General features: G+C 44.4%; 1 protein-coding gene across 2 annotated transcripts in view; it reads right to left on the bottom strand.

The window, feature by feature from the left end:
* Positions 1 to 6,520: 6,520 nt before the first annotated feature.
* The window catches only part of KANK1 (KN motif and ankyrin repeat domains 1), a 101,196-nt gene continuing 93,327 nt past the window's right edge, over positions 6,521 to 14,389 (bottom strand). For both annotated transcript variants that reach the window (XM_088539849.1, XM_088539848.1), the window contains 5 exons: positions 12,885 to 13,104; positions 10,826 to 10,968; positions 10,078 to 10,278; positions 8,191 to 8,289; positions 6,521 to 7,522 (listed from right to left, as the gene is read on the bottom strand). In XM_088539849.1, coding sequence (XP_088395975.1) covers positions 7,460 to 7,522; positions 8,191 to 8,289; positions 10,078 to 10,278; positions 10,826 to 10,968; positions 12,885 to 13,104 — 726 coding nt within the window. In that variant the 3' untranslated portion in view covers positions 6,521 to 7,459. The remainder of the gene's footprint in view (positions 7,523 to 8,190; positions 8,290 to 10,077; positions 10,279 to 10,825; positions 10,969 to 12,884; positions 13,105 to 14,389) is intronic.

A 14,389-nucleotide genomic window follows, 5' to 3' on the forward strand; every position in this document is an offset into this window, starting at 1 on the left:
CATTGTTACAAGAGTAACAATGTGTTTTCTTATTTTTAACTTAACCCTAAATAAACAGGCTCTCACAGTGTTATGCTCTCAGAGGACTGCCCTTCATTCTGGCTTCCCATTAAAATCAGTCATTGTAGCACATATGTCTAGGAGCAGAATTGCATGCTGTTTTTTCCAGATGTCTCTAATTCCCACCTCTTCCCACATCCCTGGCGAAGTCTCTCGGATCCACTGAGCAGGCACGGGAGGCAAGGATGGGAGCAGTGCAGAAGTGCCTCCAGAGGAAGGTGAGCTGCTCCAACTATCTTATTAAAAATATTATGACTTCCATGCTGTGAAAAGACTTGGTTGGCAAACCTTTCCACATTTTAATATGCTAAGGAAAATAAGGGTTTGTGTTTACCTGTCGTCCCCATGGTCTTGCCCGACTGCTTCTCCATCTCACACTTCCATCTCTCACCTCACATCACCACCCTGGTGCCCTCAAGCTACCAGACGGGTCTTGGTTCACCCCCAAATATTGTACAGAGTATTCAATTTTCTAACCCATCCTCAAAGCTCATCCTTTCCTATGGCCCAGCATGTGAGTCTTCCCTACTGAGAATCAGGAATCAGGAGAGTCCAAGCTGTCAAATGAGACTTTGGATAGAGCTATAAAGATAAGATTATCAGAGCACTTAGATAGTGCGTTTCCTTAGGTAATTCCTTCTATTTTTTGTATATCATTCAGCAGTGTCAGGGTTGATGATCTCTGTATATCTAATATGAATGCTGGCTAATTAGCAATTGAGTTTCCCCAGTTCTCTTGGCTGGAAGGCGCTGAGGAAGATGACACATTGTTACAAATGATTTCAACTACCAGGCTATTAATTTTATTAGACCGGCTTTGTCTGGACTCAGAACTGCCTTGTCAGGTGATGGGAACATTGTGTGGAAAGTAATTAGTCGGGCATTTTAATTTTCTGTCATCCCTCTGCAGACGGTCTCTCGCATGTGCCAGAACAAAGGTGTCCTGGGCCCAGGTCTCCTACCTTGGAGCTCATACAAATATTCTAGTTGACCATGTAAAAATCCATTTAAATGTCCCCAGAGTTTGAAACTGCAAAAGACACGTACAGTAAGCTTGGAAAACAAAGCAAAACAAACAAACAAACAAAAAAAAAACAGTAGATTTGCTGCACAGTAGCTTAAGCCTTTATTTTCTTTTATCTGTTTTCAGAAACGACCACATGGAATAGCCTAATCCTGGAAGGCCACCTCCATGAAGTCGCAGTAATGACTCCTCAGAAGACCGTTCATTAGCTACCTGAAGTTAAGTAGGGCACATCTCAAAAATTGCTCAAATACCTGTTTACACAACAGATCGTAACTCCTGTCTGCAGGATTCACTGTGCTCTGTCAGCTCATCATTACCTACTGTAAAAGCCTGCCTGGATGTTTGCTTGCCTGATAGCCCGTCCGCCAGGAGATGTTCTGGTCTGCTGGCTAGCGAGCACCTACTTTAAGCAGCTCCCAGTAGCTATTCACTCTTATATGGTCCAGTGAGATTACTTCTATCACTTTCTCAAAGCAAACTCCAGGAGCAAAATGAAAATTAAACCCTTATTTTTTTCTAAAGTCCTCACTTTGTGGAATCATGGCATCCCATTTATTAAGATGGGAGCTATTGTGGAGCCTGGCAATGTTGCTACAAAGACTATCCTGCATTTTTTTTTCCCTTCTCAAAGAAGGGCTCTAAAATGATTACTGTTACTATTAAATAAGCTTTAAGGGCACCACTCGACCAGCTGCAGAAGGAGCTCAAACAAAGGGGGTCCTAGCAAGGCTTACAAAATAGCTGATGCTCCAGACTGTTCCTGTACGGACACATCCCTCATCACAGCCAGTAGGTGGATCGGTGGAGGGGAACGTGTCAGAGGGAGCAGGGTTAGTCCCTGTGCAGGATTTCAGGAGTGTCCTGAGCTCAAAATCCTTGTTAGTTCAAGCCTCCTTCCAGCAGGGAGCTGGAGGAGGGACTTTCACACAGAAAGAAATAATGGGAGGAAGAGGTGGAGGTGAGTCATGGGTCTCCCCTGCAAACCTGGACTCATGCTTTCCATGAAGCCTGGGTTAAAGCCAAGGCTAATTTCCACATGCTCCCATGCCTCCATCTTTGCCCCACACTTTTTCCATCTCGTGGAAGAGGCATATGAGAGTTCAGGACTGTGGTTTAGTCGTGTTTGTGCTGTAGGGTGTTTAACACACACCTTAGCTGGCAGTGGCGCTCCTAAGCCCCAGAAATACGTCTGGCAGGTGACCCAAACACCATGGGACTGTCATCTTCCTAACGAGCATCACCCTGTTAACGTGAGGGACCCAGGGGAGATGTCCATCTTCTGCTGGGCAGCCTCCTGCTCTAGCTCCACAGAAGCAAAAAAAAAAAAAAAAACACCAATTCACTTTCAGCTGCTAGTCTCACATCTCAGCAGACTATTGCTAGCCTTCCTTGGTAAGCAGGAGACCTGGAGACAAGCGGAGAGCACAGAGGGCTTCAAAGTTATGTTATAGAAAATATGTATTTACGACTTTGCATCTGCTGGCTTATGTGTACAGGCCCTCAAATGCCAGCAGTTGTATGAGACTTAAAAAAAAATTAAAAAATAAAGTGCATGGATGCTGAAATACTAGAGAGCATTGCTACTGCTCTGCTGGGGGCAGTTTTGTTCCTCAAACACTCACAGCTGTATGGGGTTCATCCTGTCTGTAGGGGTCTCCATGCTCCACAAAGAAATGCCAGGGAGTAGCACAGGGCGAAGGAGACACCAAAACCCTCCAGTATGGACGGGAGCTGGATGTGTTGTTCACACAGCTACAAGGAGGGATATATGTCTTATCTGAAGCACATTTTAAGGCTGCATAAACCTGTGTGCCCTTTTCACTTTATGTACATGTGTATCTTGTTCCTAAGCCAGTCCTGAATGTTATACCAGGACCAGCACACGAGGTGACCTTGTGTCACAGTACACAGAGATGCTTATTAATGTTTATTTAAAAAAGATCCAGACTTTCAAGAGATAAAACCCAGTTTTTAAAGAGCCTACCTGAAGAACCATCTCACTTTCTGCTGCATTTCTTTGCTTTATTTCCCTTTTTGCCAATCATCTGTGCTGCTCATTATGTCATTGGCCACACACTGTAGTATCTTTTGCATTCCTTACTTCCACGGCTTGCTTCTTAAAAAGTCAAAAATAAACTTCTACCTGAACTTCAACTTGCAGCTTTTTTTACAACTGTTGCTGATTAGATCTTGTGGTGGTGGCATTTGGATGTCTCTTTCTGGGGCCAAAAACACAGTCGCTTCCCACCTTCTGAGGTCCACGCGAAGCAGTCAAAGAAACTTCACAGAACATTTTTGCTCTCACTACTTGCTTAATTTGCTCCCAGACAAGTTTTCTTCCAGTGTCACAGCTTTCTGTGACACCTGCAACTTGCGTTATTTTTCCACAGTTGTTTCAGCCTGTTTTCCTAAACCAAATCTCATTTTCTTATCAGCCCACGTTTCTAATCGCTTCCTCAATCTCAGTGTACAGCTGTTCTGCTCCCAAACCAGTACCCACCGCAGAAGGCATCAACAAGCTTCTTGCTCCTCCTGCCAGGTTAGTGATGTAGGTTAAATCACCACAATAAAGGGCCTCTGAGAAGGTACCTGTGCTTTGTCTGGAAAATCCTCATGACAGATTTGCAAGAATGACTGCATTTTGGGGGAAAAGCCATTTCCTGCCATTTTACACCTTCCCAATACCATGGGGTTACAACTGGCCAGCCTGGAGGTCTCACCTGCCTCTGGGACTGAGAAAAAATGCTCCTCTGGCCCCAGAAGATGCCCAGGAGCTTTGCAAGAGTCACTACAGTTCGACTGCCATGGACAGCAAGTTTTGGATTTGTTTTCTTTTTTTCATCCCTGAAAGAGTGACGTGATACCAAGGCAAAGAATTACAAGAGGATCTTTAATAAATCTGCCTCTTCCCCACGGCATGCGAAATAAATGACTTATCTTCACATCAGTGAAGTTAATGTGGCTGCATGAGGAATGACTGTATTACTGAGGGAGCAGGAACTAGTCTTTCATTTCTGTGTCTAGCCAAAGCTCTTCAGGAAGAACGCAATGAGGACTCTTGCTACCACCGTGGCTAATTCCATCAGGTGGAGAGCTGAAGAAAAACATTACCTGTATGTTGCCTGGAAATGTCCCTTTGCTAGTTGCCTGCAGATATGCACTCCAGAGCTCATATAGTAGCATGTGCACTGCTTTTATAATGAAAATAGTAATGAAAATACAGTGAAGGAAAAACAAAAATATAACAAAAAGATTCTACTCCCTATATTATCTAAGAAATAATTATGCCAATGGTCATAGTGGTGTCCAGAAGACACGGAGGGTGTCTCCTGCCAAGGATGACTCCTGTTGTGCTCCCCTGATTTCCATGATTTTAAACTTTGTCTCAGCAACCCCTCACCTCTTACCTCTTAGCACCATTCATCTCTATTTTAATGCAGTTTTAATGTCAACTGGAGCAGGGCCATGAAGGATTTTGCTCTCTCCAGAAAGCGTCGGAGCTTTTTAAGTAATTCACTGGCAGACAGACTTTCAAAGCGCGCAGCAACACCGTGCTCGGATATCCCGGGAGTCGCTCACCATCCGATACGAACGGAGAAGCCAACGCGTGGGAGGCTGGCACTGGTGGGGATGGTGGCATCCATTAAGGGTAAGCCCCTTAATCCCAGCACCTGCAGCTGTGCAATCCTGCATCAGCAGGCGGCATTAAACGTGGCTTGCAAAGGGCACTGGTGGATGCCAACAGGCTCAGGAAGCTCCCAGCCATTTCCTGGGAAAGGGCCTGACTTTCCGTGTGAACTGCCTCAGGTGTCAAGCCCTTGGCTACAGGAAGGTCATCAAAGGAAAAAAAATGCTAACAGGGCAATTGTTATTTCCTTTTTTACTGCTTGCACTGCTCTGTTCACTAAGTCTTCCCGAATAGGTTTTTGCACAAAAAGATGACTTTTATTGGCTTTAACAAGTTAATTCCATACTTTTCACTTGCATTAAGTGACACATAGAAAGCTTCGGTTGCTTTTGGCAGTTTCTCTGAATGCAATGCATTTAAATGCAATAAAATGCGATGCATTTTAACATACAACTGAAACTGGGAGCACTTTGCTTTACAGGTGTTTTTATCTCAAAACAATGCTGCACGAACCTTTGGGAACAAGCTAAATATTTAAGAGAAATGCAGAGAGCCCAGAACTTAATCTGACATTTTCAAAAGCCCTGAGAGGCCAACGCTGGGCCAGCTCTTGTGCTCAGCAGGTAAGTGCCACCTAAAGTCAAAGATTCACACTTGTATTATTATATTCCTGCTGAGACTTACGTCAGCTGAGACCATTAGAAAGAAATACACTCAGAAAAAAAACAATTCTAATATCTAACATGTTGGTTTCTGACGTACCTGTTCTTTATCAAAAAGAAAAGGAAAGAATGTTTGTTCCCACAGTCCTCTTCCTACGCACACGTCTGTGGTTAAAATGTATTAAGGTACTTTTAAGCAAATATATCTGTGTCATTAGATACCTAGGTGTCTGTCCCATTTAAACCCTGCTAGGACAGTTGTACCCCAGATGCTCATTGATTTCTGGAGAAAGAAACTGGGGGAAACCAGATTCCAGCAGTGATGACCCTTTACTCTGCAAACTTAAATTTGCAGGCTTTAAATTTTTTTTTTTAGTCTTGAGCTGCAAAATGTACCAATATCTGTAAGTGCAAAAGGACTTAGTAGTGCAGTGACAAAGATCTTTGTTTTTAAAAAAGTATTTTTGGCAAAATCTGTCACTGTGGAGACTTTTATATGACCCACAGGCTTTGAAATTGCTATAATGAGATATAAGCCAGAGTCAAGGGTATGATTACTGACCTCCTTACCGCAGGAAGCACAAACTAAATGCTTTCTGGTCAAACTAATGCTATATAAAAATCACGTTCTTGTTAAACAGAAAATAGAAACCTGCTTGAGGTCCAAATACTGTTCTGGCAACACAATGTCTCTTCACTGGCACTCAATCCATTAGGCACTCAATCCATTGGATAAGAATATGCACCTATAAAGAATAAACTGGATTTTCTGTGAGATTACAAGTATACATAGCAGAACTTTTTTCTTCAGAGTGGTTAAAGCAGTCATCCTTTTCTCTGCTCCACCAGCGTGGTTTGTACGACATCAACACCAGCACAGAACGTGTTTCAAACCCGTAAGGACCAACAAGTTGTCTTGGTTTCTCTGTGCTTTCCAAACCTGAGCACAGGTTCCTCCTTCGGGCACAGGTTTCCTCTCCACCAACTGGCAGGGAAAGCTGTTTTGGGCACTGGTGCCTCGGGCACAAGGAAGCCCCCAAGGGCCCAACCATCCAGTCCTCCCTGCCTTGACCGACCCATCCATCCTGCTTCACGACGCTCACAGCGTCTTGGGACGACGACAAATCACACAGGAAACGGGAGGGGAGTAAAACAGCATAATGAAATTTTATTCTGAAAATATGGCAAGAGTCTAAGGCACTTCAAACATTTAAATACACATGACTAAAGTGAATGTGACAAGGTAATAGCATTCCATAAATATGCACCGAGAACTACACTCAATTCCACTCAAGGGGAATATATAGCTGGTACCTCTAATTTTGTTCTCCAATAAACATGTATGGAGCTTATGGACTGACACAGTTAATAAAAATATGGTAACGAGACATGTAATTCTTCATGTAGTTTTTAATTATTAAAGAATATAAAATGTTGAAAATACTGTGCGAGTTAATTTTATAGATACTGTTATCTTTAATAAAAAAAAGTTATACATATCCCCAATAAGCAACAGCTTTCGTGAACTTCAGACCTGGCAGAGGGTCTGCTCTCTATTCCTAACCCATCCACCCACCAGCTCAAGCTCCGCGGAGCTGACTATATAAGCAACTGCAACTTCTGGATTTCAAAATAATTAAAAACATCAAAATCATGTTGGAATGGAATTTATGAAGAAGGTTACTGTGATAAAGTCTAGGCTTAGCAAATACAAATATATTTTAGAACGACTAAAAATATGCCACTGGGACCCTTCCACGGATAGCCTTAATGTTCTTAAACTGTATATGACGTGGGAAAGGACAATATACAGCAAAGAAAAACAGCATTTATGCCAATGTGTGGAAAGATGAGTAAGTGAGCAAAAGAACAGTTCTGGCTACGGGTCTTACAGCCATCTACTACTTAACTATAGGCTTGCTTCAAGTTTACAGTTTTCTATCTTTAGCACTAGGTCTCTGCTTTCACTTTGCTGGTGAGTTCAGGCACAAGACAATTACATTCAGTATCTGTCTCAGTTAAACAGTTACAATTAGCAGCTTAAAGATGGCATTAAGAATCTTAAGAGATATTCATGCATTACTACTCAAACGTGGTTCTGTGGGTAGGACCAGGAGATGTCTTTCTGCTAAGCCTCGGAGTGCCCTACAGAAGAGGAGAGAACAATTAATCAAGCTAAGCAGAATGAGAATGCAGAAGTCACAAGCATAGGCCCTTCTCCCTCTTATTGCACAGATATATATTTTTTTCATTTTTATTATTTTTTTCCCATTTGGGGAAGGGGAGCACCAGCCCTCACACAGCCTACTACCAGAGAACACGTGTGCTTTATACAGTGAAATATTTAGCCTCAGCTTATCCAACGAGTGAGCCAGAGCACCTGACAGAGCACCTAGGGCAGCTGTTACCAAGCGTTTTTTGGCGATTCGGTCAGTATTCAGCGTTGCAGCTGCTCCAGCATCACCAGCCAATGTTAGTAAACTATCCTCACCCCAGGAGGAAAGGCATGGGGATATCCTTCAGCTAGTGACCAGCCTACTGCTGTCCATATCCTTAAATTTTTATTTACTTACCAGCATAAAAATTACTCTGTGGATAAAGGGGAAATTCCTGTGCTGGCCTGCAGAAATAAGTGACTGAGAGAACCATTTATGTGCAAAGCCTGCAATGTAGTCAAAATTGCTTTCTCTCCAAATATAGCAAGCCAAATTTTTTTTTTTTTGGATTTCTTATTTGCATTTGTCTATTATGTTCAGGAAGAGCAAGCTAAAACACAATCCATGTTCATTATACATAGGGGGCTGTATACTAACCGGTGATGGGGTTTTGGAGAAGTTGACATGGGCGTAGAGAAGAACTGCTATGTCCTTATGTCCAGCTTCCAGGGCTATAGAAAGTGCTGTGCTGCCATCCTGAGAGAAGGAAGGAAGGAAGGAACATGGGAATTACTGTTTGTGCACTTCAGCAGATCCCTCCAAAGCTCCCTCAGCCCGCGGAGAAGGCAAGTTCCTGAAGGCCCTCCTGCTCAGACAGCTGGGTTAATTTAGAGTCCTGTTTAATTTCTTCTATCATAATTAAGTGACAACAAGCCTTGTGCCGCTGGTTTATGAGGCAGTCCAATTGTCAGAGGCCTCATAATTTCTCTCAACGAGGAGACTAGATTATTGCTGAGCAGGAGCGAGCATGCCATTACCACAATAATGTTACATGTAATGCTGTGTAAGACCAGCGATTCCAGGAGATTGGTCTGTCTCAGGGAAAGTCACTGCCACTGAGGAGGGGAAGGAAAGGTAAGGGAGGGATAAGCATTAATCAGATATGGTAATTGTTTGTTACTACTCCTGTTAACACCAAGAGCAAGTGCATTTCTAACTCCAAATGCTCCTCCACAGGAGCCTCGCTGCTCTATAAAAGCACTTTCCTGCTCAGAAAGTGCCACCTTGGTGTCTCAGGAGATACTATTCCTTCTGGGAATCATGGCTTTGGGGTCTCTTAGACTGCTTTAGGTGAAAGGCTAACCCGCTGGCCCACTAGTTTCCCCTTGGACCATGCTTGGTACCATTCACTTTTGTGGCTTTTTCTGGGTCTCTGTCCCCTGACTTGGTGGGAAAAGGTGAGAAACGCTGGGCCGTGAACTTCTGAGCTGCCAGCAGAGCACATCGGTGCCACTTGGCTCTCACTCCGCTACTCCTGGCCCTTCTCGCATGGCCAGAGCTCGCGGCTCTCCCAGGGCTCCCCGCTCGTGAGACGGGAATGTTAAAAACCTCAGAACCTCCCAGCACGGGCAGACCCACTGAGCAAGAGGCAGGGAGGCTGTGCTGGGATGACAGTGTTACACTACCTGCAGGAATAGCTCAACTGTGGTCTCCCATGAAGATTTCAGCTACTGGCTGGATGGTTGGTCCTGCTACTGGGTCTACTGCACTGAAATCCTGGCTCGATGGTGACAGCAGGAGGATGAACCGTGCGAAACGGAATTGTGTTGTTTCCAAGAACACAATAATACTTGGCTAAGACAAAAGCTAAGCCAACGTTTTCCAAGAATACAGTAACACTCAGCTAAGACAAAAGCTGTGCCAAGGTTGTAAATCTGGAACACTCCACTGATCAAATCCTGACTGTTTACAGTGCAGGCTCCAGTGAGCTCTGCCAACCAAGAAATAAACACGTGGCACTGAGGTCACGGCCTGCAACTGTTTATTGCCCCAACACAAGAGCAGCTTAATGACCGAGAGAGCAAACCAAAGTCATGCTGTGACTACTCAGTGGACATCTCACCTCATGAAGAGAAGTTTGGGGATGATATTTGCCATAAACACAGAAAAGCAACAGAGCAAGGCCATTAAGTCACCAAGTAAAGTCCTAATGAAGGATTAGGAAACTCCTGGGAAATGGGGAAGGGAAGATGTTCTATCATAAGCCAACAGAAGATTGTTCTCTTCTGGCCACTGTATACCTAACACTAAGCACAAAAATAACTGCCGAGAAGGCTTCCTAGAAAAGCAAAGATAGAAAGCAAATCATCACAGGACTTCCTACAGCTAAACAGAGGATTCATGCACTAGGTACTCGGGGATATGAGTCACAGTTTCACTTAAGTAGATTTCTGCAACTCCTCACTAAATCAAAAAACGAAGTCAGAAAAACATTCCAAAGTGAAGAAACTATGTGATGAAGCAGCGTCTGGAAAGGCAACTCACATTGTCCTCCAGGGTCCCGTTACAGCCAGGCTGAGCCAGCAGCAGTTTGACTATTTCTACGTGTCCGTGTTCACTCGCACACATCAGAGCCGTGGAGCCCTCGTCGTCCTGGATATTGACGTCTGCACCACAGGCCAGCAAAGCTTTAACCATGTCTATCCGCCCGTGACTCACGGCCAGCATCAAAGCGGTCTGGCCAGCCTGCAGAAGAGGAGGAGGAGAAGCCCAGATCACCACACAGGCAACCAACGACTGATCACTCACTTCTGTTTATTTATTTATTTGGTACTGTGCTTTCTCAGGGGGGAAGAATGATCGTTTTCTATGGGACTGTCAAGTTTCTGCTTGCCTTTACTGAAATACCTTTTATACATAATATATTCTACACCAACACAGGTATTTATTAAATTAGAGTGGTTCCTACCACTAATAGAGTTCCTATAGTGGTTCCTCCACTTAGAAGGAACTAAATGCCACAGACTCTGTAAACGCCTCCCAAAACTCAGGGATGGCTTTTTCACACATTACTCAGTCTTTGTTACTCGTTTTCAAAGGCGCCTGAGGCTCAGCAGCTCCTCCGGGGCTCCCTTTTAAATAGAGCAACCCAAAACACACGGAGAAAGATCACGGGACCACGGAGAGGCACCAAGCACCAGTGCGAGGGCTGCACCAACGCGGTGGAGAAGGGACTGAGGGGCTTAGGGAGAGGGGCAGGTTGGAGCTGCGTCCTGCAAAGCGCTCCACTGACCTGGCTGGCTTTGGCATTCACATCCCCACAGCTGAAGAGCTCTTCCACTATCCTCATGTCCTTCTCCGCCTCCACAGCTGCAAGCGCAGCCAGCATGATCGGGGTATAGCCGGCCTTGTTCTGGTGATTGACGTTACAGACATCTGCAGGGGGATGAGATAATTTATTTGGAAAGCAAGGAAAACATCCCCCCTCGCAAAAAAAAAGCAGCAATTGTGCTGGTGAACTGAATAAACTGTTAGCAGAGGCAGCAGTCAGTGTGAAAATGGAAGCGATTCAAGGGAAAGTGGGGATGAAAAAAATAAACTGGGATGCTCTTGAGCCAGGGACAGAGGAGGATTCTCTTCTGTTATGTGCGCACAATAAGGCAGGACACAAAAATACTTTGTGTGACATCATTTAGGCACCATATTTTAACCCGAAAAGCCAGTGGTCTGAAATTTGGCAAGACCATCAGACAGCAAAGCATCCTTGTGTCCAAATCCTACAAAAAAAAAAAGATCAGGACGCTCCACTTTGCGCTCCTCTCCTGAGGGATCTATTTTGCAAAGTGAAAAAGGGTTTCAACGACACAGCGAATAAAAGTGTTACTTCTCAGCACAAACATTTTGTTGTAACTGGTGCCATTTTAAAGCTCTGCAAAGGGTACTTTGACATGATTTGGAGCTGCAAAAAAGACCTTCCAATTAAGGCTGTTTCCAGCTCCACAGACTATTTGACTCTGAACAAAGGCACTCGGGGAACAAACACAGCCTAGTCCCCTGACAAAGCGCCAGCAGCTGTCAAGAGTTCTCCTTTTCATTCAAGTTTAACCCACTATTCCTTAAACTCTGCAGAGGTCCAGCCGGGCTTATTAGTTTAACAGCCAGCAGGGCTCTGAATGTGCTCCTCATTTGGGAAAGGAAGGGCACAGACTTGCATACATAGTATCTGTTGACTTAGGATTAAGTTATACTACAGACATCTTAATAAATAAAAGTGTTACAGGAAATTCCTTGCATTATTGCCAACTTAAAAAAAAAAAGTGGGGAAAAAAAACTTGCAGAAGGAATGTGAGTGCAATTGTAAGAATATGCACATTTTCCATGTTCTGTAGCTGCCATCTGTGATGTCTGTATTTGGGAAGAGACATCCAAGCTCACTTTCAAAACTCACCTCTGGATGGCTCCTATAAAGGAGGAACCAAAGCAGCAGGGCCCACCACTACATTCATACTTTGACGAGCAATTAATAACCAGTGAATGTGAAGTCCTTCTGCCCCGACTGCACCATTTCACTGCCCTCAGCCTTTCCTGCGTGACTAAGGGAAGGAGGGAAGCTTTCCTGGAGCCGTGCTCCTCACCTGCTCTCCCTCTGCTCCTCCAGCTCCGGGGCTGTGCGGTGCTCCTGACGTTCCCCGCATTCCCGGGACCTGATTCACTGCTCTCAAACAGGCCCAGCAGTTTCACAGTGTTTGCTTTCCTGCCGAGGAAGGCCTTGCAAGGGTAGCAGACACGCTGCATTATTAATGCTCAGATCTGTATCATCGAGATCCTTGCTTATCTGATGCTTTCCCTTTCGGATTCACAAAACTTTGCTGGGCTTGTCCCAGTTTGTCCAGAGGGTAGGACAGACCTACCAGCGTGGCAGCCAGAAACATCCTGCTCCAGCAAGCTAAGGCAGGACTAGTTTGAGTACTTAGCATGAATACAAATATCTGAATGAATCCTGCCTGTGTCTGGGCACAAAGAGCTGAGCAGGAGCTGCAGGGTTTCCAGAAAAAAAAAACTGCTAAGAGGACAGCGTGACTCAAGTCAGCCTACAGACTAACCGGTCAACTCGGTTCATGATTTACTTGGGTTTTTTTGGAGCTTCTGCAAGAACCACCACCACCATCTCTAAAGTTAGCACTGAAATCAGCGATTCCAGATTATTCAGGTGAGCCACCACATAAGCATTAACACTTAGAATGCTTTACTGCTGGAAAAAGCCCTAACTCATCCTCTTGCTCATCACGAATTTGACCTGTGAGCACTTAAAAAAATGAAAAAAAAAATGAAAAAACAAACAGTCAACCTACTTGCATCCAGAAGGAGCTTCACAATTTCGAAGTTAGAATGTGAGACGCTGTAATGAAGAGCTGTGTTTCCATTGCCATCTGCCATATTGATTATGTGTCTGAGGACAGCAGGAGAAATCTCTTCAAAGGCAGTTATGTAGTCTCCGACCATTTCAGGAACAGCGGACTTCTGACTCGAGATGCGAAACCACTCATGCTGGATGGTATTTAAACAAAATCTCTGCCAAAACCAAGACAGAAAAAATTTACATATGCACGTTCTATTTAAAGGATTTTCCATCCGACAAGTCAGTGATGCAGGAGGCGAAGCCTTTTTTAGTCAAATGTGGGCAGAAAGTATTCAGATCACAAACAAGATACAAGAACTGATGCTCTCCCTCTGACTAAACCTTCCTTTAAAACACTAGTTATTTGCCTCCTCTCATTTCACTTATTTTTTAGGGATGTTACACGTTCAACAGAAGCAATTTTTAAGATGGGACTACCACCAAAACTAATGGATATCAGATACAAGGGAACAGAAATAAGAGTCTAATTGATCATTTCTGTAAAATATTTAGCCCATTTTAGAAATCCATAAACAGAAGACAGGAGATGCAGCTGGAGAGCAGTTCTGCAGATGAAGAGCCGGGTATTACCGAGGATCACAACCTGAACCTGAGTCAACATCATGATCATGATGAAGCCTTCATGATGTACGAGGCAAATGTACATCAAATCCCAAATATCAGGATGAAACAACACGTGCACAGCTTGCAGGGCATGTGATGCAGTCACTAGCACCGGCAAGGTGACTGTGGGACTATCCTGTCTGCCTGATCACTGAATGCAGCCCTAAAGTGTTCAAAGGCGAGGAGCCGGGATGATTGTAAGTCATAAGGAAAGCTGACCTGCAGGAAAGACAGGAAGGACCGGAGATGCTGAAAGAATAATGGTGCAAAGGGACTCAGTAACATTTCACAACTGCAAAGAGAAATGAAAGAACCTGCTCTTCACACCTGGCTTGGACAGCAGTGAGGGACTGGAGCTGCAACATGGAGGTGCATTCAGGATAAACCTTCTCACTGGTATGGATGGACTGAGAGCCTCCTTGGCTGGACAACGCTCCACTGGGAACAACATAGGTTCTGCAGACCTACTTGTGAGCAGTCCCTGCCAGGTCCAGCTCTCTGAGACTGTTATTGCTACAAGCTGGAAGGACCATGGCACCCTGTAGCTCTTCACAGAAACCCTCACTTGCAAAATGGTCAATCAGCTCTGGGGTGATTCTGTAAAACAGGTAATCATCGCTTTCTCCCAGGCCCTACAGAAAATCCTGTGGATCTGTGCAAGCAGCCCCATGTCTTGGAAGGGGATAATATTTTCCACATCTCTAATCAGTACTTCTGTTCTTAAAAAAAATACAGTTCAATCTACCTCTTGTCATCACAAACATTAGAAGTAAAGGATACAAATTCTTTTCCACTCAAGTATTCTGTAACCAGACAGCAGTCCATAGCTCCTCC

The sequence above is a fragment of the Tinamus guttatus genome, unplaced genomic scaffold, assembly GCF_059628265.1.
Source record: "Tinamus guttatus ecotype Peru unplaced genomic scaffold, ASM5962826v1 Tinamus_guttatus_pri_ptg000050l, whole genome shotgun sequence".
Classification (NCBI taxonomy): domain Eukaryota; kingdom Metazoa; phylum Chordata; class Aves; order Tinamiformes; family Tinamidae; genus Tinamus; species Tinamus guttatus.